The 24,976-nt window shown below is 44.5% G+C and overlaps 1 protein-coding gene across 1 annotated transcript; it reads left to right on the top strand.

Moving 5' to 3' along the window:
• The first annotated feature begins 3,637 nt into the window (after positions 1–3,637).
• On the top strand, positions 3,638–20,625 carry AK3 (adenylate kinase 3). The gene is made up of 5 exons (XM_032307548.1): positions 3,638–3,903; positions 12,051–12,170; positions 13,152–13,324; positions 13,860–13,978; positions 19,028–20,625. The coding sequence occupies exons 1-5, from the start codon at positions 3,753–3,755 to the stop codon at positions 19,146–19,148; spliced, it is 684 nt and encodes a 227-aa protein (XP_032163439.1). The 5' UTR covers positions 3,638–3,752; the 3' UTR covers positions 19,149–20,625.
• The last annotated feature ends 4,351 nt before the right edge of the window (positions 20,626–24,976 follow it).

The raw sequence follows: 24,976 nt of genomic DNA, 5'->3' as shown, positions 1-24,976 counted from the left end.
TTATTTCCTTCTAGTACTTACATAGCTTTATTTAATAAAAATGATTTTTAAAAATCTTTGACCCATCTGGAATTCACCTGGTATAAGAAACAGATATGATTGTCTGACTATCCACTTAGCCCCATATACCTTTTTCCACCAGTGATTTGAGATGCCACCTTTATCACATATTAAATTTCCTGATGCAATTATTTTTGGATTTTTCCACTTTGTTTTATTGATCTATGTATTCATGTGCCAACACCTTAATATTACTATCCAAGCCTTATGATGTTTTAATAACTGGTAAGGCTAGGCTTTCTTCAGTTCCTTCTTTCTCAAATAGTCTTGTTTATTTAATCTTCCAAAATAAAATTGTCTTAACTCCAAGTCTCCTTCTTCTGTTGCTTTACCAAGTATTAAAAAAATACAGGCTTGGGCGCCTGGGTGGCTCAGTGGGTTAAGCCTCTGCCTTTGGCTCAGGTCATGATCTCATGGTCCTGGGATCAGAGTCCCACATCGGGCTCTCTGCTTGGCAGGAAGCCTGCTTCCTCCACTCTCTCTGCCTGCCTCTCTGCCTACTTGTGATCTCTCTCTGTCAAATAAATAGATAAAATCTTAAAAAAATAAAAAATACAGCCTTCTGACTTGAGCTCCTCTGGTCTGTACTCCCACTTAGGTGGACACCTTCTCTTTCTTTTCCCCCTGATATCCTTACTCTGAATAATTCGAATTCTACACCCAGACGTTTCCTCACAGAGAAAGCATTTTGTAAACTTCATCTACCACTTTTGGAAATTACGAAAATTGATGTTGAATAGCTATGGGATTTGGAACAAAACCATTTCCAGATTATTTTCAGCTATACACTGTAAGTAAAAAAAAAAAAATGTTCCATTTCATTGGGGTTTTGTTTTGCACAATTAGAAATCATTTTCAGTCCGATCCCAGTTGTACGTATCCAGAGAGCTGGACTCCTGCAAGCACTCCGTCCACGAAACACGTTTGGCAGACACCTCCCCTCCTCACACTCCTTCAGTATTTCCTCCTTGGCCTCCAAATGGTGGAGCGCTCCAGAACTCAGATTTCAGACCTTGTCTCCTCTCATCTAAACTCCCTCCCTGAGTGAGTTTATGCTCTTGAGAATTTAAATGAGGACTCCCAAATTCTACATCTCCAGCCTGGACCTGCACCACGTACTCAAAATTCGCATCTCTAACGCTTCCTTATCAACTCCCACTGGATGTCTCAAATGTGTCTTCAATTTAACTTTTCCCCAAACAACTCTGATATCCTCCCCCCCCAGACCTGTTTCCCTTATGGTCTTCCCAAGTTAGTGACAATTCTGTTCTCGACGCTGAGGGAAAACCTTTTGGCCCACTGTTTTGAAGCCACCTACTCCTGGGTTCACTCCTGTGACCACAGCTCGGCTGGACTGCTGGAATGACTGGGACAGCGGGTCTCTCTCCACGCGGGGCTACCTCGGACTTCTTCAGACCCTGGCTTCGGCAGGACTCCCAGAGGGCAAGCCCCGGCATACAAGCCCGTCTTAAATCTCTTCTTGACTTACAGCTTCTGATGCACCAATATGAGCTCAGTGTCTTGATCGCTGGAGCAAGGGAACCAGCCCCAGGAATGCCTGTGTATGGCGAAAGGACTACGGGAGGCCCAGCGGCCAGGAGACTGCCCACACTGTGCCACTTACTTACTCATTCATAATCGGCGAACTTTAGCAAAGCTGCAGTTAGCTGACAGCTTTGCAGGGCCTGCTGATGTGACCACAACACTCAGCTTTTCCTCCCCGGATAGGATGATTCTTCAGCTCTTTTGTCTAACTGCTTTTTTTAATTTTTCCTAAGGCAAATTATCCCAGGATTTTCATTCAGGGCTCTTTTGCAGCTAAACAGTTACAGGTCCCCAGCTTTGGGGATTAGTCGCCCTTTCTCTACACTTTCAGGTTTCCTAGTGTTTCACAATTTGTACCTGCCCAGACTTCTCCCGTCCTGTTTCGTCAATTTCCCAATCCTTTCATGTCTGTCCTTCTTCTTTACATAATCCCTTCCTCTGATTTCCTTGGGTTATTTTTCATGTCCTTTTTCTAACTACATGAATTGAATGTTTAATTTATTTGTTTGCATTTTCTCTTAATCACGAATGTTACAAGCTATTACATTTCTTTTTTATGTAGATATTTATTTATTTGCGAGAGAGCAAGATAGAGCACACCAGTGAGCATGAGGGGGCAGGAAGCAGACTCCCTGTTGATCCCAACTCTGGACTTGATTCCCAGGACCCTGAGATCATGACCTGAGCCCAAAGCAGACGCTCACCTGACTGAGCCACCCAGGTGCCCCAAAGCCATTACATTTCTAAGTAGGGCGCCTTCTACCCATTAAATCCCCCCCCATCTGGTCACTGAGTTCAGATACACTTACCCTGTAGCTGGCACTGTACTCTACACACATTGTTCTTACATCCCAGCCTGATCTTCCATGACGATTTTACAGATGAAATACGCACTCAGATGTCTGTCTTGTTGCGCCTGCCTGGCTCAGTCAAAAGAGCACGTGATTCTTGATCTCAGGGTCGTGAGTTCAAGCCCCACGCTGTGTGTAGAGATTACTAAATAATAATAATAATAATGATATTAATTAATTTTTTAAAACAATGTCTGTGTTGTGTTACTACTATTCCGGGGACATGTGAACATTCCGTTTGAGGGGCTCCCCCAGCCTGTGCCCCCTCCTCTATCTCCGGTTTCAATACTCAGAGCAAATCCCAGTTCTTCCACGGAGAGTTGAGTAAAGCGCTGACCGCCGGATCGGAAACTGCCTCCCTCCTCCCTTGCACACATTGCTCTGTTTTGCTCAGCGCACTGCCTCAAACGATCCTGTTCATCTGCTTTGTTTCCTCGCGAGGATCTGCCTCCACGTCCGAACCTCAGACCTGAAGGAACAGACGTCTGGGCCTCGTTCCACTCCGCGTCCCCGAGGCTCCTCCGGTCCGCGGCGCGTCGGCAGGAGTCGCCCCGTGGGATCCGCGCGTTGGCCGAGCGCAGACCGCGCCGCGGGCGCAGGAGCCCGCCCCGGCCGACTCCGCCGAGAGAGACGGCGGCAGCCCCTTGGGAATCGGCGAGCGCGACCCCGGGAGGAAGAGGCACCGTCGGGAGCCGGGACTCGGAGCAGCTCGCCGAGCGGCAGCCGCCGTGCCCTCCTGTGACAGGCAACGCCCGCGGCCGCTCACGGCGGCTCGACACGGATTCCCACGTACCTCACAAGCCCGCGAGCGAGCGAGGACGGGAGGTCGCCCCGCAGCCCGGGGGGAGGAGGGCGCGGCCTGGGGACCCGGGACTGGCGCCGAGGGGGACGCAGGGCTTGCGAGCGGCACGCGGGAGCGCCTGGGCAGGACCGACCCGAGGGAGGCGCGGGGGAAGGGAACGAAGGGGGCGCCGAGGAGGCCTCCGGGGCCCGCGGCCAGGACGGGCGAGCGCACGCGGAGGGGCGCGGGAGGAGGCGCCGGAGGAGGCGCGGAGAGGCGCAGGCGCGGCGGGCGCGGGCGGGGCGCGGGCCGGGGGCGCGGAGCCGGCCGGGGCGGGCGGGGCGGCCGCGGGGGCCGTCGCCTCACTTCCGGGAGCGCCGGGGCGCCGCGCCCGCCTCCACGCGCTGCGCAGCCTGCCGGCCGGCCCCGCGCCCGCAGCCGCACCTCGCAGCCCGGCGAGCGCGCAGCCAGGCCGGAGTCCCCCGCGCGCGCGGCCCGGGCCGCTCCCTCCCGCCATGGGGGCGTCGGCGCGGCTGCTGCGCGCGGTGATCATGGGGGCGCCGGGCTCGGGCAAGGGCACCGTGTCGTCGCGCATCACCAAACACTTCGCGCTGAAGCACCTCTCCAGCGGGGACCTGCTCCGGGACAACATGCTCCGGGGCACAGGTGGGAGCCGGGGCCGGAGGGATGGCGGGGCGCCGTCGCCCGGGCCGGGGTTTGCGGGTCTGGGGAAAGTGGGGCCCCGGGATGCGGTCCGGGGATGCGGGGCCCGGGGTGCGGGTTCCCGGAGGCGGGTCCAGGGATGCGGAGGCGGGATGCCCCTCCCGCCGCCCAGGGGAGAGATCTTAGGCAGCCGAGCCATTGCGCCCCGAAAGCTCCAGGCTCCGGGGCAGCTTTGGGCGGGTCACTGGGGGAAAAGACGAGAGAGTTAGGACGAGTTCGAAGTTCAGAGTTTAGAATCACCTGCTGGGCTGCGTTTGAGAGGCACGTCCCGGTCCAGTCGCTCTGCTCCCTGAGGATCTGTAGCCTGTGCTCCGCGTGCCCTTTCACCTGGAGAGCTGAAGTTTGACCTGAAGGGTTGCGCTTCCTTTAGCTTTGTTTAAACGCTGGGGTTTGCTGGATCCACCCATTCTTCCATAATCTGAAGGCCGGCTATTATTTGTGCTCGCTGCAATCACAAAATTGGCCTAGAACTTTGATACCCCAGAGATTTCTTAGGAAAACTATTCTTGTGCATAGTTCTCTGAAAGACTGTTTTCTTTCTTTTCTTCTCTTTTTCTTTTTTTCTTTTTAAGATTTTATTTATTTATTTGAGAGAGAGCGCGCATGAGAGGGGACACGAGCAGGGAGCCCCATGCGGGACTCGATCTCAGGACTCCAGGATCATGACCTGAGTTAAAGGCAGCCGCTCAACCAGTCGAGCCAGCCAGGCCCCCGACTGTTTCATTTCTCATGCCAAATAAATTCTTAAAACTCAGCACCAAATCCAGTCAACGAACTCTATACTTTACAATGGATGAATTTTATGTTAAGCAAATTATATGTTAAGAAAGCTGTTTTTATTTTTTTTTAAATTTTCTAATAATGATTTTAAAATATGTTTTTAAAGTAATTCTTACACCCAGCGTGGGGCTTGAACTCACAACAGGGAGATCTGAGATCAAGAGTTTCACACTTACTGTCTGAGCCATTTGTGTACACACACACACGTATCTCGCTTGCCCTTATTTTATGCAGTATGCAGACATACTGTGTATGTATTCTGCACCAGCATATTTTCACTTTGTATCTAGGATATTTTTCCACCTCAGAACTTAAAAATCCTTTGCATCCTGTTCATGGTTGTATAGGCATCTGTTTGCTGAATCTAGATCATTTCTAGGTGGGGTTTTTGTCTGTTTTAAAATACAAGGGAGAAAAAGAACCACCTCAGTGGTTTTAGTTTGTCTCTTGGAGTTCTTTCAATCGGCACAGCACAGCACGGCGCAGGGCACGGAGTCTAGCAAATGAGTGCTTTTATTTTTCTCTTCTAACATTGATCTTTTAAGAAACATACAGTATACACTGTATGTTTATACACAGTGTATACAGAGTATACACTGTCTTCTGTGGTCAGTTAACACTTCTTCAGAAGGTTAAATTGTTTGGCCTGCTTGCTAAATGTTCTTGATGCAACATTCTTAAGTAGTTTGGTAACAGTAAACAGCCTCCAGCCCGGCACCTGGTGGGGGTAAGTTTATCCAAAGTGGGAAGGCTTAAAGAATGCCTAAGAGAGTCTCTGAAAAATAACTGAGCAGTGAGGTATCACTGTGTGGTTAAAGAACACTTTTTTTTTTTTTTAAGATTTTATTTATTTGACAGAGAGAGATCATAAGTAGGCAGAGAGGCAGGCAGCGGGGCGGGGAAGCAGGCTCCCTGCTGAGCAGAGAGCCTGATGTGGGACTTGATCCCAGGACCCTGAGATCAGGACCTGCGCCTGAGCCAGAGGCTTAACCCACTGAGCCACCCAGGTGCCCCTAAGGAACACTTTTAGCAGGAAGTTCAGGTTCCATTGATTTGTGAAAACATAAAGCATTTTTTTTCTTAGTTTTATTTTTTCAGTGTTCCAAGATTCATTGTTTATGCACCACACCCAGTGCTCCCCGCGACCCACGCGATACCTGCCCTCCTTAATACCCACCACCAGGCTCACCCAAGCATTTTTAAAAATTAAATTAAAAGCCCATGACGTGAACTTCTTTCAAAATTAAGAAACAATGCCCTGTTTATCCTTAATATCCCCAGACAGGCCACTGTTCTCTTTCTGACTCCCCGTGGAGAAGGGAAGACTAGAGGGTCGGGAGGGCAGCATCCCTTGGCAAGAAGTCCAGCTCGCCGCAGCCTCAGGCGCCTGCTCCTTCTCTAAAAGGTCTTTAAAAACAGCAGTTCTTTAACAAAGAAAACAAAGTAGAGCTTGGGGAGGTATCAGAAGATTGTTATTACAGATGTTCTGTATCTCAGGACTAAGAATATATTCTCAATAAATATTTTTCTCTTCTAACATTTTTCTCTCTTTTTTTTTTTTTTTTGTTGTTGTTGTTCTTTTGTTCTTTTGTTTTGTTTTGTTTTTTAGTGGAATTGGATATTTCCCACAGGATCAGAGCCGAAAAAGCATTGTAGTCTTTTATTAAAAAATACTCTTTCATGTTTTTTGATAGTAAAAGTAAAGTATATTTATTATAAAGGTAGAAAAACATGTCGTGAGAATTAAAATCCTCATAATTCCACCACTGGGAGACGATAACAGTTAACCCTTTAGTCCCTTAGATGCTTTTTTCTTTGCTTCTCTCTGTTGCATTTGTATGTATTTGCAAAATTGCTGCATTCTAAATGATTGTTCGTGTACCTTTTTTGTCACTTATTGTGAGCATGGCCACACGTCATGAGGCAGTCATAAAAATGATATTTAATTTTTTTATTTGTATATTTTTTAAAGATTTTATTTATTTATTTGACAGAGAGAGTAAGCATTGGCACAAGCGGGGGTAAGGCACAGGCAGAGGGAGATGGAGAAGCGGATTTCCCGCTGAGCAGGGAGCCTGATGCGGGGCTCGATCTCAGAACCCTGGGATCGCGACCTGACCCCAGGGCAGAAGCTTCACTGACTGAGTCGCCCAGGTGCCCCCAAGATGATACTTAATTTTAACGTTTTCCCATCATTGGACATTTATGTTGTTAACCCTTCTTTGCTATACTAAATACTGTTTGACCGTCTTTATTCATCAACACTTGGCAGCATCCCTGCTTCCTTCCTTCCAATATGAAATCCTGAGTGTGGCATTTCTGTAAACGTGGTCCTGTCAAATAGGGTTGATGAAGGAGGCACTAGCTTACCCTCCAGCCTCTGTTTCATGACGGTGCTATGTTTTATAACCTAGAGCTGTATTTTAGAGCTAAAGTTTAAAAATCAACCCAGAGGATGTGACAAAGACACTGGACATAGGAGGCCATCTGTTGGCAGGACCAGACATGGAATCGTGGTGACGGGCACGAACCTGGAGTCAAGAGGCTGGAGCCTGACTCTTAAGACATTAGGCCAGCCCGCTGGTTTAAAGATGAGCAACTGAGTGCAGGAGGGGTTGAAGAACTCGCTCATTTGTAAACAGCAGTTACCCCGAGATAGGGGTGAACACCTGGGGCCCCTCGAGCACCAGTTAGACACTTTGCTGATGCAGTGTTGACGGTCGGGAGATCATTTTTGGTGGGCACAGTTGTTTAATCTCTTTATTTCAAAGGCTATTTGAAAAGCAGTGAACGCACCAAGCCTTCATTTTATGAACATCAGAATTTGTGAGTTTGAAAAGCTCAGTCGCTTTTGGACTGGTAATGGTCTGGCTGTGGCAGAAATCGTGAGGTTGCTGTGGGATTGCCCAAAGTTTGAGAAACTGCCTGTGGTTTAGCGCTTCTCAGAGACGGAACCCTGCACTAGATAGCTGATCTTTCAAATGTCCTCTGCTCATCTGTACCTTGGGGAAGTTGAACTCAGTAGATGATAGTCAAAGTCTCTGTCAGCTCCCAGGATTCCCTAATAAAACTTGTATTATATACACCTGTGCAGCATAGGCCCCCCTAATGGTTTTGACAGTAGGGCCAATTATTTTCATAAAGGCAAAAAACCCCCAAAGCCTAATTTATAAGAAGCAGTATATTTACATGGTTTGGAATTCCAAAAATTTAAAAGAGCATTTAATGAAAAATCCTTCTAGAGCTATTTCATGTGTATACAACCAAATGTTAACCTGTTCTTTCCTGTTTTTCTCTTACATAAATGACAGCAAGCTGTCATACTATATTGTTCCTTTCATAATAGTGCTTTTTTTGTAAGGATTGCCTCATTTTTAACAGGTTCATTGAGATCTAATTCATATACCATCTATTTTACCCATTTGAAGTTTACAATTGATTGGACTTTAATATATGCCCAGAGTTGTAGAACCATTACAACGGTCAATTTTAGAACATTTTCCTTACCCCGTAAAGAAACCTCATATCCATTTGTAGTCTCTCCTGTCTCCCCTGCACTCCCAATCTGAGCCCCTGGCAGCCCCAGTCTACTTTCTGCCTCTATTGATTTGCTTCTTCTGAACATTTCAGACGAATGGACTCGTGCAGTATGTGGTCTCTTGTGTCTGCTTCTTTTCGCTTAGCTTGACATTTTCAAGGTTCACCCATGTTGTAATGTGTGTTGGTTCTCCATTCATTTTATTGCTGAGTAGTATTTCATCAAATAGATGTAGCAGATTTTATTTATCCATTCATGAGTTGGTGGACTTGTTTTCAAGTTCATACTCTTTGTAACATATATCAGTACTTCATTTCTTTGTATGGCTGAGTGGTATAATTTTGTCTAGATATTTCACATTTTATTTATATATTCCTCACTTGGCGGACATTTGAGTTTCCACTTTTCGGCTCTTGTGTACAAGTTTTTGTGTACATGTCTTTTAATTTGTCTTGGATGTGTGTGTGTGTGTGTGTGTGTGTGTGTGTGTGTGTATGTGTGTACACCTTGGCATAACGTGCAGTTGCTAGGTAAGGTAGTAACTCTTTTTAACATTTTTGAAAACTGCCACAGTATTTTTCCAATTTGGCTACATCATTGAAAACTCTACCAGCAACAGAGAGGAGTTTCCATTTCTTAACATTCTTGCCTATTCTTGTTATTATCTGTCTCTTTGATTATAGTCATCCTGGTGAGTGTGAAATGGTATCTCATTGTGATTTCCATTTGTATTTCCTTAATGACTAGTCAGGTTGAGCATCTTTCCATGGGCTTATTGGCCTTTGGTATATCTGCTTTTTGCATTCAGATCCTTTGCCTGTTTTAAAAAATGGGTTTTTATTGTGTAAGGGTTATGTCTTTTATTGTTGTAAGAATTCTTTAGATACTCTAAATACAAGTTCCTTATCAGATAAAGAATTTACAAACATTTTCTTCCATTCAGTGGATTGTCTTTTCACTTTTGTGGTGTTCTTTGTGTTTTTTTTTAAATTATTTTTATTAACATATAATGTATTATTTGCCCCTGGGTTACAGGTCTGTGAATCGTCAGGCTTACACATTTCCTAACACTCACCATAGCACATGTTCTTTGTGGTTTTTAATTTTAATGAATGCAGTTCATCTATTTTTTCTTTGGTTGATTGTGCTTTTGGCCTCATGTCTAAGAAACCATTGCCTGATGAATAGTCATGAGGATTTATGCCTATGTTCTCTTTTAAGAGTTTTGTAGTTTTAGCTCTTACCCTAAGATCTGTGATTGATATTAATTTTTACATACAGTGTGAGGTTGAGGTCCAGCTTTATTCTCTCTTGTCTGGATATCCAGCTGTCCCAACACTACTTGTTGAAAAGAGTATTCTTTCCCCTACTGAATTGTCTTGGTATCCTCGTTGAAAACCAGTTGATAGTAAATGTAAGGGGTTGGTTCTGGAGTTTCAGTTCTGTTCATTAATCTGTATATCTACTGTTATCCCAGTACTGCACATTCTTGACTGATGTTTTGAAATCCAAAGCATGTGTCCTCCAACTTTGTTCTTTTTCAAGATTGTTTCAGCTGTTCTGGGTCCCTTACTTTTTCATATGACTTTTAGGATCAGTTTCTCAGTTTCTGCAAAGACACCAGCTGGGATTTTGATAGGTTTGCTTTAAATCTGTTAGTAATTTTTGGAGACTATTTCCATCTTATTATTTATTTAACTATTTTATTTATTTATTTGTCTGAGAGAGAGGGAGAGAGAGGGAGACCGCACAAGCAGGGGGAGCAGCAGGCAGAGGCAGAGGGAGAAGCACACTCCCCACTGAGCAAGGAGCCCAACACAGGGACTGGATTCCAGGACCCTGGGATCAATCAGGACCTGAGCTGAATGCAGGTGCTTAACTGACTGAGCTACCCAGATGTCCCAAAACTACTTCTATCTTTTTTTTTTTTTAGATTTATTTATTTGACAGATATCACAAGTGAGCAGAGAGGCAGGCAGAGAGAGTGGGGGAAGCAGACTCCCTAATGAGCAGAGATTCCAGGACTCCAAGATCATGACCTGAGCTGAAGGCAGAGGCTTTAACCCACTGAGCCACTCAGGCACCCTGACTACTTCCATCTTAATATTAACTTTTCTAATACATGAATATGAGATGTTTCTCAATGTAGTTAGGTCTTTAATTTCTTTGAACAATGTTGGAGTTTTCAGATGGCCCATTTTACACTTCTTTTTAAAAATATGTTGCTAAGATTTTTATTTTTATATTCTGATGTAATTGTAAATGGAATTGTTTTCTTAATTTTATTTTTCAGACTGTTCAAAGCTAAATTTTTTGTCTATTGATCTTGTGTCCTACAACTTTGCTGAACTTCGGTTCAGGTCATGATCTCAGGGTCTTGGGATTAAGCCCCGCATGTGGCTCTCTGCTTAGCAGGGAGCCTGCTTCCTCCTCTCTCTCTCTCTCTACCTGCCTCTCCCCCTACTTGAAACCTCTTTCTATCAAATAAATAAATAAAATCTTTTTAAAAAATTCAAAAAACAGAAAAAAGAAGAAAGGGTGTTAAGATCTTCAAAAGTAGCAGTAGTAGGGCAAAAGCAAGACCAATTCAGATTATTTATTTATTTATTTTAAAGATTTTATTTATTTATTTTACAGAGAGAGAGAGATCACAAGTAGGCAGAGAGGCAGGCAGAGAGAGGGGGAAGCAGGCTCCCCGCTGAGCAGAGAGCCCGATGCGGGGCTCCATCCTAGGACCCCGAGATCATGACCCGAGCCGAAGGCATCGGCTTAACCCACTGAGCCATCCAGGCGCCCCCAATTTAGATAATTTAAATGTCCAACAGTCCCGCTGTGATAATGTTTTATATATCAAACTTGGGTATATGTTGATGGAGTGTTATATAGTTGACCAAAAATGACTATATAAAATCACTGAAAAATATTTACAAAATAATGCTAAATGAAAAAAGGACATAAAACTGTACATACACCAGGAGCGCCAGGCTGGCTCAGTTGGTAGATGTGCAACTTTTGACCTTGGGGTTGAGAGTTCAAGCCCCACATTGGGTGTGGAGCTTACTTAAAACAACAAAAACAACAACAAACCTTATGTATACATAGATTACAATAGTATCACAATTCCTAATGAATACAGTTTAAATAGTTTGGTGAAAACTGATGAACAAATCAAAATATTGTTGGGTAAGAATGACATCAGATTGTGGGTAATACTTTTAAACTGTCCTTTAAATCTTTTCCAGGGCGTTCAGTAAAACGTCCTATGAACACTGTGCTAATCTGGCCCAAAACTGAATTATGTGACAGCTGCGTCTGTTTTAGAGGATTAGAAGAATCTCTACAGTAACATGATAGCCAGCACTTACACTGAGCCACTTATAAATCATGACTATTTCAGGTCCTTAAAAAGAAAATAATTTCTAGTATCCTGTACATTTTTTCTGATTAGAAAATTTACCAAAATATAGAATAGTGCAGATAGATTAAAAAAATCACTTCTGTCACACAGAGGTGACGGCTGTTAACCCGGTGTCAGTAGCTTTCTATTATTTTTTCTGTCTCTCCATTTGCATTTACATATTTTTATAAATTGGGAATTTGAAATAGGTATAGATCGCCTCGTAACTTCTGTTTTTATCATAAAAGTTGACAATGCACGTTTCTGTGTGACGGTGGCATCTGGAGGTCCTCCCAGCCGGTGGTTTGCTGTGGGCCCGGAGTGGGCTGAGACGAAACACTTGCTGATAGTGCTTCCCTCCCTCTTCTGCTGTAGAAATTGGTGTGTTAGCCAAGACGTTCATTGACCAAGGGAAGCTCATCCCAGATGACGTCATGACTCGGTTGGCCCTTCATGAGCTGAAGAGACTTGCGCAGCACAGCTGGCTGTTGGATGGTAAGTGGTGTCAGAGCATTTCAGCCGGCGGGATGACGCGTGTGGGCAGAGCAAGGGCATCTCAAGGGCATCTCGTGGCTACAGACGCACATCTGGTGGCTGGGGGGCCTGAGTGCCACCATTCACCACGCTGAGGCCTCGGGCCAGTCGCCTTCTCTGGGCCTGCTTCTTCCTCTGAAGCAAAAGGCAGCCGTGGACCGCAGGATTCCTACACTCCCTCCAGCTGTGATTCGATCCTTCCCCTCCTCAGAGAATGTTTTATGAGGAGGGAGAAGGGAGGGCGGCAAGTAATTTGCAGTCTGCTGTAAACTTTCCCCAGCCGGAGCTGTGCTGGGATCCTTGAGGGTGATTTTTTACTTTTTGGAGAGAGAGGTATTTATTTTAAGGGATTGGCTCACAGGATGGAGGAGGCTGACAGATCCTGAGATATTTAGGACGAGTGTGCAAGCCGGAGGCCCAGAAAACCGCTGGGTGGTCAGTCAGGCTCCAGTCTGAAGGTCAGCGGGCTTGAGACCCAGGTGGAGCTGGCTTCCGTTTGAGTCTGAAGTGGGAAAAGCCTCAGACTTTTGAGTATCTCAGCTCAGAGCAGTCAGACAGAGGAACTCCCCCCTTACGGGGGGAGGGTCACCCCTTCTGGTCTGTCCAGGCCTTCCCCGGCTTAGGGGAGGCCCACCCACCTCAGGGAGAACAATCTGCTTTACTCCATCTCCTGATTTAAATGTCACTCTCACCTAAAAACAGCCTCACGGACAGACCCCAAATAATGTCTGACCAGTATCCAGGCATCCCACGGGTCCAGTCAAGTCGATGCATAAAATTAACCACCATCATAGCTGCCCTACAGCTCTGATCCGCCTGCCCCGTATTCCTGCTTTTTTTCGGATTGTTCATCATTCATTAATCCTCTTCCTCTCCCCCCTCCCAACCTTCCTTTCCTCTTCTTCTTCTTCTCCTTCTTCTTTTTTTCTTTAATTTGTAAAGGTTTTCCAAGGACACTTCCACAGGCAGAAGCCCTGGACAGAGCTTATCAGATAGACACAGTGATTAATCTGAACGTGCCCTTTGAGGTCATTAAGCAGCGTCTCACTGCGCGCTGGATCCATCCAGCCAGTGGCCGCGTCTACAACATCGAATTCAACCCTCCCAAAGCTGTGGTGAGTCACTGCATTGGCACAGACGGCCTCCGACTCCTCTTGCCCTCGCGGAGGTGTTAGGACATCTGCTCCGGGGGAATGTTCTCAGGTCCCGGGTGCGGTTGACCAGTCCAGGGCGCTCCGCTTGCTGGTCCAGGAACCCGCGGGAACAATGGGGGTTTGTTACTCATTCGGAAGCATTCAGTAGCATTATTCCTACTCCGTGCCGGGAAGTGTGCTAGGAGTGGGGGTGAGAAGGATTAGTGATGGCTGTGGCTCATGTAGGGGTTCCAGTTGGGATTCCCAGGCTTTCGCTGAGTCCTCTTGTATACATCTGAGATTACTGAGAGGCTGCTGTTAGGAAGCTTTTTAACTCAGAGGACCAATACTGGCAAACAACTAGGCTCTCAGGGCTCTGCGTCATGATGGTCTGTGTTTGGGTTTGGTTCTGTTTACTTAGAAGCACGCTTGTGTGCTTGGTGTCTGCAGAGGGATGTCTAAAAACACGCTTCGAAGATGAGATGTTTGATCCCAGGCTCTTGTAACTCCTGTTTAGGGCATCGATGACCTGACTGGGGAGCCTCTCATTCAGCGTGACGATGACAAGCCAGAGACAGTTGTCAAGAGACTGAAGGCTTATGAAGTCCAAACTCAGCCGGTCCTGGAATATTACCAGTGAGTTTGTCGCTTTTCAGAGCTTCTCTTGCATGATGAAGCACTAAGTTAGGTTTCGATTATCCGTGCTTTAAAGCTGAAATGCGAAACATCAGAAGATCCAATTCAAATTGGTTTAAACAGTATGGGAAGCCTATTAGCTTATGTAACAGAGAATTCCAGAAGGTTGATGGGGCTTCCGTCACCACTAGGTTTGGTCAGAGTTTGGCCATACTTTGAGCTTTGCATTGGCTGTGTCCTTAGACTCCCTGCCGGGTTGCACACAGCTGCCAGGAACAGGCGGGGGCTGTTTTTCATGGGGGGTGCTGAGGGGTCAGCATTCCACCAAGTGAACAAAGCCCCACACGTCACGAAGGTGGCGCCGACTCAAACCAGCCCCTGTGGGCGGGGAATGCCTTGTACTGACTGTTGTAGGCCTAGGATACTGCCCATTCTGGAACTAGCTCCTGGTTGGGAGGGAATAGGCTGGTGGGTCGCCCTCTGGAGTGGGGAGTCCCCCTAGAGTCTGCTGTTGGGTAGAGGGAGGGCTGCTGTGGATGGTGGGGAGGCAAGTCGGCTAGTGCCCGCCACCCTTGACGTTGGAGGCACAGAAGCCTCAAGTGGCAGCCCAGCCTCACATCCTTTATTTGACTAATAGTCTTTAGAACTTGTATTTGAACACCATTTTGTCTGCTTATTTCCCACAACAAATACGGGAATGATGGTGAATCATTCTTTGGCTCAGTGCAGTCTGCCTGCTCCGTCTTGACCTCTGTTCACGGAGGAGGGACTGCCTGCCCCTTTCCCTTCAGAACATTCACTAACTCAACAGTGATTCTGTGTCAAGACAACCCAGTGCTGTGGCTGGAGCAGGTCTTGGATCCTGACTGCCCAAGGTCAAGTCCCAGTTCCTTGTTGGTCAACTCGGTCTTAACCTCTTGCTTAACTGGGGGTAAGGCTAGAGGGTCGGAAGAGTGTGTTCCTAGGAGTGGCTCCTGGAACTGGTCTGATGAGGAGTGAACGCTGTGTCATCGTTGGCTGCTACCGGTGCTGGTGTGATGGGTACACATGCCGTGACCTCTGCAGCCATCGCCTCCAGACTGTTCTAGAGTAGTACTTTCTGGACAGTGAAATTATAAGGAAGTTGGCAGTTCACGTTCTCCAGTGGCTCCTACTATGCGTCTGTGGTTTCTGTAACGAGCTTGGCTCTGCAGGTGACCAGCTCTGTGTGTGGCCCTGCGCACAGTCTTCATTCAACCTTTGTGCCACAGTTTCGTCATGTGAGCAGTATTAAACAGTTCCTCCTGTATAGGGCTGTAAAGGGGATGGAGAGAATCCACATAAAGGCTTACTGCAGCCCCAGTACCAGTAAATCACTCAGAGGTGGCTGCTGTTCTTATCTACTCTGCGGACACGGGTCCACACGGGTCAAGGCCAGGCCCCAGGAAATTGCACCTCACGCCCCAGGGTGAGGCAGAGAGCTGGGTAAATCGTAGTTTCCATGCCACGGGCTATGTGCTTCTATCAGTCAGGAGCCTCATTCACACTAACCTCAGCGAAGGGGAATTAATTCTAACTACAAAGTCCAAAGGTAGACTCTGGATCCAAGTGTTCAGAGGGCTTCCTCCGGCCTTGGTCACGGTCAGCTCCTTTTCCGTGCTGGCTTCCATCTCGGTGGCTGTCCCTGTGTGGGCCCCCAGCATCCCAGCTTGTCTCTTACCACTTCAGCTACTGAGCAGAAAAGAGGGCCTGTTTGCCAGGAAGAGTCTGGAGTCGGCACCCGCTCCCTCTGATCACGTCCATCCTGGAAGCCGGGGAGTGGGGGAGTTCCACACGATCTCACAGGTCGATTTTGGTGAAGGTGTTGTTTCTTAAACACGGTTTTGTTACCTACTCGAAAGGAATCAGAAGGGAGAGTGCGTTGTTGCTGGGCCGATCCGAACAGGGCAAGGCTATTCGTAGAGGAAACCAGCTCACACCAGCTGAAATGGGGGTTGTTTCTCTCCAGGAGTGGGGAGGAGCGTTGGGAAGGCTGCCGAGAGGAAGCGTTATGATCCAGGTCCCTATCTTAGGAGATACCCTAGGTTTTTTGTTTGTTTTTTAAGATTTTATTTGAGAGAGAGAGAGCACGAGCAGGGGGAGGGAAGATCAGAGGGAGAAGCAGACTCCCCCGTGAGCAGGGAGCCTGAATGCAGGACTCGATCCCAGGACTCTGGGATCATGACCTGAACTGAAGGCAGACACTTAACCGACTCAGCCACCCAGGCACCCCAGGAGAAACCCTAGTCTTTCCAGGCTTCCAGCTTTTGCTCCCTCTTGCCATGAATTGAAGTTTTCCTTCTAAACTCCGGCATGTAGAGCTAAGGCTGGGCTTACCCAAAAACTGAAAAGTGGTATTTGCAACAATTTCGGTGGTTATCAGCATTGTTAGTTTAAAACATTTTAAGACATTTAGCATTTCAGCAGTGAGACAGAGTGATTAGGTCTGTGCTAACAAACAGCACGAGGTTGTTACTCTTATAGGGACCTGTAGGTGAGACTGGTTTTATTACAGAGAAATGAAAATGACAGATGTCCATCCAGGGACAGCTTTCAGATTGGATAGGTTCCTGCACTTGTGCCCTCAGTAATGTACTCCCTTGTGACTTTGCACTTCTATTTTAAACACTATATTCAAAAGAAACAAAAATAGGGTTTGGGTTTTTTGGGTTTGGGTTTTTTTTTGTTTTTTTTTTTTTTTTGTTTGTTTTGTAATTTGAGTAATACGTTAGCAAATTGTTTAGCAAAATAAATCCTCCTGATAAGGAACATAACATATTTAGAGGGAGAAGAAAGATCCCAGGTCCACCTATACAGCAGCAGCCCTATAAATACGTCGCATAGTCACCCTGCGATCTATTTTGTTTTCAGTGCATATCAAAGTTCTCAAAAATGGCAGCTTCTTGTGATTCCATGCTCTCAACTTGCTCAAAGGCTCTGTCAGTCTGGGTGAGACGCCACTTGTTTAAGAGCCGCTCCTGGCTCACTGGCACCATCCGTGGGTCCGTGTTAAATCAGTATCACCTGCAGACCCTTTCCTTCAGTGGTAGTGCCATCCGATGACATGAAGTAAAGATCTAACCCCCCGTTTGGAATATAGCCTCAAACGGACTCTTACTCAATTTGGGTGTGCCCTTCCAGACATTCTCAGGGTTCACGGTCTCCTCCATGCCATTTGAAAGGTCCAAAACCCTTGTGCCTCCTGCAGGCATTTCCAGAGTCTCACACTTAGACCATGTGTTTCTTAGACTTGATCACACGACACATCTGGATCCAACAGTAAATCCTATCAGGGTGTAGATTTTCCCAGTTTGAGCTGAGACGTGATCTTGTAAAGCATTATGGTGCTTCTTTCCAGCTGGGATTGTTCTTCAGAGAACAAAGTCAGTGATGAAATGGCATCTCTTTTTATACTCTATAAATTCTTCTTTATATAGATTCACTTCACATAGATGCAGTGGTGACCTATGGGCAAGCTGTGCTGGCCCTCGGAACATTCCACATGACGACTTCCTCGTGGCTGGAGGATCACTGTTAAGTGACTCTTAACAGAAGATGATGATGTGAGGGGCGCCTCGCTGGCGCAGCGGGTGGAGCATCCACGGCTCCTGATCTCAGGGTCCTGAGTTCAAACCCCACACAGCGGGTGGGGGAGGAGAGTTTTTTAAAAAAATGATAATGTGGATTTAGGGGTCTAGTAAAGCACAGTCTGTGATCAGTAGAGAAAGGCATTGGCTTGCAATGGCAAAGCTAGATTTTAGTTTCACTTGTGTCCTTTGGCTTACAGAAATGGTCAGTTGCAAAATAGGACCGCTTACGGAGTGTGTGCTCAGTGTTTTAAATATAATAGCTCACATGATCCTTTCTAAAGCTCAGGTTCCTTATTTCATTGATAACACTGTATGTTTGAAAGTAAAGTAACAGCCCGGATCTCCCGGTAGTCCGCTTCCACACACGGGGTCCTAGGCTTTGTCTGCTTACCCACTTGCAAGACTACTTCCTAATACTTGATTATGCTTCCTGCTTTTTGCTTAGCTTTATTTTTTTCCTCTTTCTGATTTTGAGGGAAATGGCAATAAAAACTGTTTTTATGGTGTCTCCTATTGTGTTTCTTCATTTTTCCCCAAGGCAGACCGGACCAGCCGCCAATGTCTCTACCCCTGGGGGTACGGTGGTGAGCAGAATCAGAATCCCAGGGCTGCTTTTCAGAACACACTCTCCCTCAGAGGTTCTGGCATTCCTCCTCCTGCTTGCCGTCCTCCCCCAGCTCACACACAGTGTCTTTAAGTGTGCCCAAGAGCACCCGAGGAACTCTGGTTTTTTTCCACAAACAGAATCAGTCTTTGCTCTGCAACCTTTCACTTGATTTTCAGAGGCTTCCCTGAGGACAAAAGCATTCCTCTATGATACCTTATAAAATTTGGAGAGATTAATTAAGAGATTAATTAATTAAAGACTTAATTTTAAGTAACTCCCACTGTTGGGGTGTCTGGGTGACTCAGTCAGTTAAGCGTTTGACTCTCGGTTTTGGCTCAGGTCATGATCCCAGGGTCCTGGGATGGAGCTCTGCATCGGGCTCCCTGCTCAGCAGAGCCTGCTTCTCCCTCTCCCTCTGCCTGATGCTCTGCTTACTTGTGCTCTCTCTCTGTGTCAAATAAATAAGATCTTTAAAAATAAAAATAAAAATAAAAAATAAAAATTAGCACTCTTTAAAAAAATTAAAATAGAAAAGTATGGGTTTATGACAAGTATGTAATACAGTGCTGCTTAGGGGCATGGCTTTGTTAGCAGTAACACCTTCAAATTTTTTGTTTCTGACATTTTTGCCTTGTCGGTCTAGTTAAACATTTGACTAATACTCTGTTTGATTTTGGAAGTATTCTAATACGACCCAAGATTTGAGTAGTTTCTCTGGGGGTTCGGGGGAAATCACTTTGAAAGAGCTCATCAGACAAAGTCAGACCTGGTTTTTTTTGTTTGTTTTTGTGGGTTTTTGTTGTTGTTTTGTTTTGTTTTTTTTGTCATCTTTAGGAAAAAGGGTGTGTTGGAAACCTTCTCTGGAACAGAAACTGACAAGATCTGGCCTTATGTCTATGCTTTCCTACAAACAAAAGTTCCACAGATGAACCAGAAAGCATCAGTTACTCCATGAGGAAAAGTTCACATGACCAGTAAAACAAGCAGGGATTCCTCACGGGTGCATTTAGAAGCTCCTTGTTCTGAGACTGGCATGTATGAATTCTTTGACAATTATACTAGTTTCACTTCCACTGATTTTATTCTGGAAACTAAGGATGTGTCAAATGAGTCTGATAACTAAGATACTTCTTTTGGTCTAGTGTGTTTTACCCAGATAACTTCTATTGGCGTGCAATTAAAAAAGCATCAGATGTCTTAACTTTGGAAAAATCGTCTAGAAGATAATTAAAAGAGCAATCAGCAGTAGTGTAACTTTTGTTCAAAAAAGTGGTTGATAAAATTTTTCTTATTTTTCTGGAAAAGCTAAAAAAAAAATTTCACATCACTTGGTAAAGCATCTTATTAGAGAAATGTGTGTAGATTGATGCCAAAAAACCCAGCATTGTTAGCACTGTGGTACATGGTTTTGTGAGACACTATGTCTTTCAAATTCTAGAAAACAACTAGATATGCAGATTAGCTTCAGGATCCAAATTCACTGCTGCCTTTACACTAAGAAACTTGTAAGCTTGGCCATATATACTGTATTTATTGTGTTGTTAAACCTTCAGTTTACTCAGAATTTTCAGTCTGCTATAAAATTATATTACATCAGCATATAGGAGAATTCTCAGGTTAAGAAATATGTGCTTTAGGATCTACTTGCCCGTTTCTCTTTGTGATCACTGTGTAAGATCTCATGAGTGATGAGTAACCAAGTACGAAAAGAAAAGAAGACCCATGGTCCTAAGTAAAGCAAGCACTCTTGGTCCTCAGAGGTAGAATTCCCTTGACACATAACCAATTAGTAAACAATCAGAATTAGTGAACTAATCAAATTAGTAGCAGTTAAAAGGATTTACTAATCCCATTGCTGATCAAAGCAGTGGACACCTGCTCGTGTCCCCACCACCTCAACTTCCGGCAGGGAGAGACTGCTGCCTGTGTGGTACGTTAGGTAGCCATTTAAAAGTGAAGATGATTTGCTCTCTTAGTGGGGCGACAAGGATGCCGGCTTCTGTCCTGTGGCCTGGTAAGAAGAGTGGGGCGAGCAGAGGTGGAGGAGAAACCAACTGCATCTTCACTGGCCTATTTGCTCTTCCTTGGTGCTAAAACCAGTGCAACGAGTCCTCGTTCAAGCTGTTAATAGCTGCCTTTGAACGGCTGGCGCACGTTATCCCGGGCACTTAAAATACCAGCAAGTGGTTATGTATTTTGTGGGGGGAAAACTTTTGATTTTTAAAAATTTAATGTTGATCGTTCAGAAAGGACCAAGGCTTTAAAAAAGGATTATAGGACACATTTAATTCTTTACAAAACTTTCTGTAATGCTTACTTGAATGTTAATGTGCTTTCTAAAACTGTTGTAAAACTAGTAAGCTCATGAATTATCCCTGGGTTACCAGGCATACATGAATATTAATATACTGCAATAAAACTACCCTTGAGAATTGTGGGTGTTACTCTGTTTCCAGCATTCCACAGGGCCCATTCCTTCCCAGCCTCTGTTCTAATGCCCCGATGTCTCCCTGACTTCTGAACTGGTGACTGCTCTCTACTAACTGTTGTACAGCAGCACACAGGCTGATTTCCTTCAAAGCTGTATCTCCTGTTAGAAGATTGCCAGCACACTGGCCTTAACACATGCAGATCTGAAAATCAACAAGAGGGGTAGAAGAACATGGCTTTGAAAATTAAAGACTTCTTCCCTGTGACCGTTCCCTCCCTACCCCCAAAACACATCACCCAAAGTTATGCACATATACCTATTACTTTGGGTAATGCCTGCACTATTTTTTCCTTTAGTAAAGCAAATGAAAACTTGTTTTATGCTTGACTGAGCTGTTCTCAGACCATTCTGATGAAGGCTGTCATTGCTGGGGGCTCATCCGGCTCAACGCCATCGTGATGATTTAGGTGCCACTTGGAAATCTGCTAGAGCTGAGTGCCATGGCTCGGTGGAGCCACCATCCTGGAAGGCTAAGGACAGTTCCTTAACCCTTTCCTACTTTCCAGAACACCACAGTTACTTTGGTACACTTTCCATAAACAGAAGGTCCTGTGGGAAATGGAAAACGAGCAGTACCATCCACAAATTTTCTTAATTTCGTTTGAAATAGATGTTCCAGTTTCTGAGCCACAGCCCACAGCTACTTCTCCCCCAGGCACTTACAATGGCGTGCCCAGCAAACTATTTTGGACACTCCCAAGTTTGTGACAAAACTTACCTGTTAACAACAAATCATGGTAATTATAGACCGAAGGTTAAATTGCTGTAATACCTGCAACCGACAGCAAGAATAAATTTGTTTTTTAAAACATGTTTAAGACATGTTAAGTTGTAGGGCGCCTGGGTGGCTCAGTTGGTTGAGCAGCTGCCTTCGGCTCAGGTCATGATCCCAGGGTCCTGGGATCGAACCCCACATGAGGCTCCCTGCTCAGCAGAAAGCCTGCTTCTCCCTCTCCTTCTGCCTGCTGCTCTGTCTACTTGTGCTGTCAAGTAAATAAATAAAATCTTTCAAAACAAAACATCTAAGATGTGTCTTCTCATCAACAAAAGAAATAGCTTTCTTAGTTTTGTGACTCAAGATTTTGATTTTGGAAGTTATTAGTTTAAAAATTTTAATACACAGTAAAAGCCAATATGCTTTGTAGAGCGCATTCCCCACTGTTTGGGGTTTGGTTTGGTTTTTTAACTTACTAATGACCAACAGTTTTTCCATAGATCTAGCACTGAGTAAAGTTAAACTGTTAACGCCAAATTGCACTTTGGCAGAATCAAATTGATTAACAAATTGATTTACCAAAGTAAATCAACTTGATGATGTTTCGTATTTTACCAAAGTATTTGAAAAGAATCATGTTGTTTTAAGAAACCAGGGGAAAGATGCAAGAATTTTTTTTTTTATCATTTTCATACTCAGAAAAAACTTCAAGTCTAATTCTTCAAGGCTTATGAGAATGGTTTTGACTTCATTATTAAATGCTAAGCAATTCATAATCATTTATTCATTTTTGTAACCATGCCCCCATCACCTTACGGAGTAAGCGAGCAAATACTTAATCCATGAGTCCGCTTCTTGGAGACCTGTGAAATGGTACACAGTATCTATTAGAGACAGGAAATGGATGCAAAGGATTTTAGGAATTTTTAAAATGTATATGAGACAGTGATAAAGCTGAAATGAACAGTCTGACCTTAAATCTGACAAATACATCTCTGCCCCACATCAATTTAAGAACTGAAATACATGACGGATCTTGAGAACAGTATATTGACATCTTCTTTTTCTCTGAAAATGGCAAAAGGTTAAATTCAGGATCGCTCTGCCTAAACCCACAAACAATTTTTTCATCCTGCAAGTAAATCCACTTATTAAACCAGACTCATGTTCTTTGGACAGCCTATTAATTCACTTTTAAAATGGGAACAGGAATGTTAATCTAAAAGAACACCCAATTTTCCTATAGAGAAGTTACAGGACATTATGAGCTTGTGCAGAACTGGTAAGAGCCCATTAATGGTGTAACTGGATGAGAATGTTGCCCATCTAACTTCTAGAGACTAATTTTAGATCAGTATTTTAAGATTTTATTTATTTGACACAGGGAGACACACAGAGAGAGGGAACACAAGCAGGGGGAGTGGGAGAGGGAGAAGCAGGCTTTCCGCTGAGCAGGGAGCCCTTTGCGGGGCTCGCTCCCAGGACCCCAGGATCATGACATGAATCGAAGGCAGACACCCAACGACTGAGCCACCAGACGCCCTGATTTTTAGATCAGAATTGTCTCCACTCTCACAGATAAAATGACACCGAGTTAACAGGCAACAGATGAAGTGGTAGCTACTTAAAAAAAATCTTTTATTAGAAGATTAATTTTATCAAAAGAAATGGGAATCTTTGATGGCTACTCTGATGTCAAAGATGTTTCATTCATCTGTTGAGACATTTCATCTGTCTGGACAGCCCAGCAAAATTCAATCTGAAATATGAATTATCCCTTTGCTTAGTGTAAGATTCTTATTGTTTGTTAAGAAAAAGAAAAGAGACGGGGTGCCTGGGTGGCTCAGTGGGTTAAAGCCTCTGGCTTCGGCTCAGGTCATGATCCCAGGGCCCTGGGATCAAGCCCTGCAGTGGGCCCTCTGCTCAGCGGGGAGCCTGCTTCCTCCCCTCTCTCTCTGCCTGCCTCTCTGCCTACTTGTGATCTCTATCAAATGTCTATCAAATCTTTAAAACAACAACAACAGAAAAGAGGATATTTTTCTAAAAGGGATAGTTTAGTACCAAAGAAAAATAAACACAAATAAAAAGGATGTCAATTTACTGTTCTCAGTGCTAAAGTACTGCTAAATACATCAGAGTCTCTAAGTGCAAATCACGGCATTAGTCCAGAACTCCCAGAGTCAATACAATTGCACATACATACACAACACAGAACGCTTCCCTTTTAAAGTAAAAAAACATTAACGACTTCTTAAACAGCTCTTCAGTAATTCCTGTTTCAGAGAACACAACCAAAAAACCCTTCAGGAGTAATTTACACAGTTTGTTGGTCGTTTCTTTCCTCCCTGTACTTGGTCATACCTCTAACCTAGAGAAGGCAAAAGAGATTCAAAACAATTTGGCTGCTTCCAGGAAGATCCTGGGGAAAGGTGAAGTTGAGGAATGGAAAGTAATGTCTCCAGTAACATTTCTGTGAAATCGGGGATTTCATTCCTTTGTCCAATCTCTATTTGACAGGAAGGGAAAAACGAGAGCTTACTCCAGAATAGGAAAACAAAACAAAAACAAGCCTTCTATAACTGGGTCATTAGTTAAAAAAAAAAGTACAGGCTGATGAATACTACCATATAAATTAGTCAAACATTTTATTATAGAGTATATATTTTTATCAAAAGCACAAAAAGTTTTATTCTGAAAACCAGGAAGATTGTGATGTTACAGAAGTATGATTCAGTAATTCCAGTCCATTCCTATGGGTATCACGTGCCGTATCACCTCAGTGAACACAAGGTGCAAGTGAGGTCACGGTCACAGGTCTGATCACCGTATGGGTCCCTTAGCATTATTTGGTTTCTCAAATTGAGACACGTACTCCCAATCCCAGTGAGCTGTCTTCCAAATGTGTGCTGCTACTCTCAATGGGACTGAGTCAAAGACTATACTCAGTACATACCAAAACCCATGTTCCCCTAAGTCAGAAGATGAACCCTCAGTAATAAGGATAATAGCATAATTAGCACGGTCATCTAACTCCAAATGAAACCTCAAACACCCTGGCACATCTGAAATGAATTCTATGGGAAGTAGTAAAGCTCAGAAGCATTCTATGGTAACTGATCTAATGACAGAAATGACAAATGTAGTAAAAGCCATCATTACTGACAACGATCACCAGATTCTTAGAAGTAAGGAGTTGGCAGCTTGAGGCAGTTGGGTCTTCAAGATTTCTCCTGCCTTTTAAAAAAGTCCTTGGGCTACATCAGAATGAAACAACCACGATTTTAAAAATCAGATTATGCTCCTATTTGTTCTTACAGGCCATTAGTATTCTTTTTAAAACTTGTTCCCTGAGAGATCCCAGACTATGTCAAGTAAAGAAATTAAGAGTGAGCTCGAACTTGGTCTTACTAAAAAAAATCTGTATTAGGTTTATCACTTTTTATATTACTATAACCCTTAATATTAAAAAGTCAACAGAGTAAAATTAACTTCTAAGTAATACAGTTTTGAGAATACACAGGGGATAAAGTCAGTATCCATATAAAAATGATATTATAGTCAAGGATTTAACTGAAGG

This window comes from Mustela erminea, chromosome 12 (assembly GCF_009829155.1).
Source record: "Mustela erminea isolate mMusErm1 chromosome 12, mMusErm1.Pri, whole genome shotgun sequence".
NCBI classification, from domain to species: domain Eukaryota; kingdom Metazoa; phylum Chordata; class Mammalia; order Carnivora; family Mustelidae; genus Mustela; species Mustela erminea.
The sequence above is the reverse complement of the archived record's forward strand: the minus strand, read 5'-3'. Positions and strand labels throughout refer to the sequence as shown.

Excerpts from the sequence above, each read along its gene's own strand:
- AK3 (XM_032307548.1), top strand. The coding sequence starts at position 3,753 with ATGGGGGCGTCGGCGCGGCTGCTGCGCGCGGTGATCATGGGGGCGCCG. Across the intron at positions 3,904-12,050 it reads CAACATGCTCCGGGGCACAG|AAATTGGTGTGTTAGCCAAG; the intron begins GTGGGAGCCGGG and ends CTTCTGCTGTAG. Across the intron at positions 12,171-13,151 it reads GCACAGCTGGCTGTTGGATG|GTTTTCCAAGGACACTTCCA; the intron begins GTAAGTGGTGTC and ends TAATTTGTAAAG.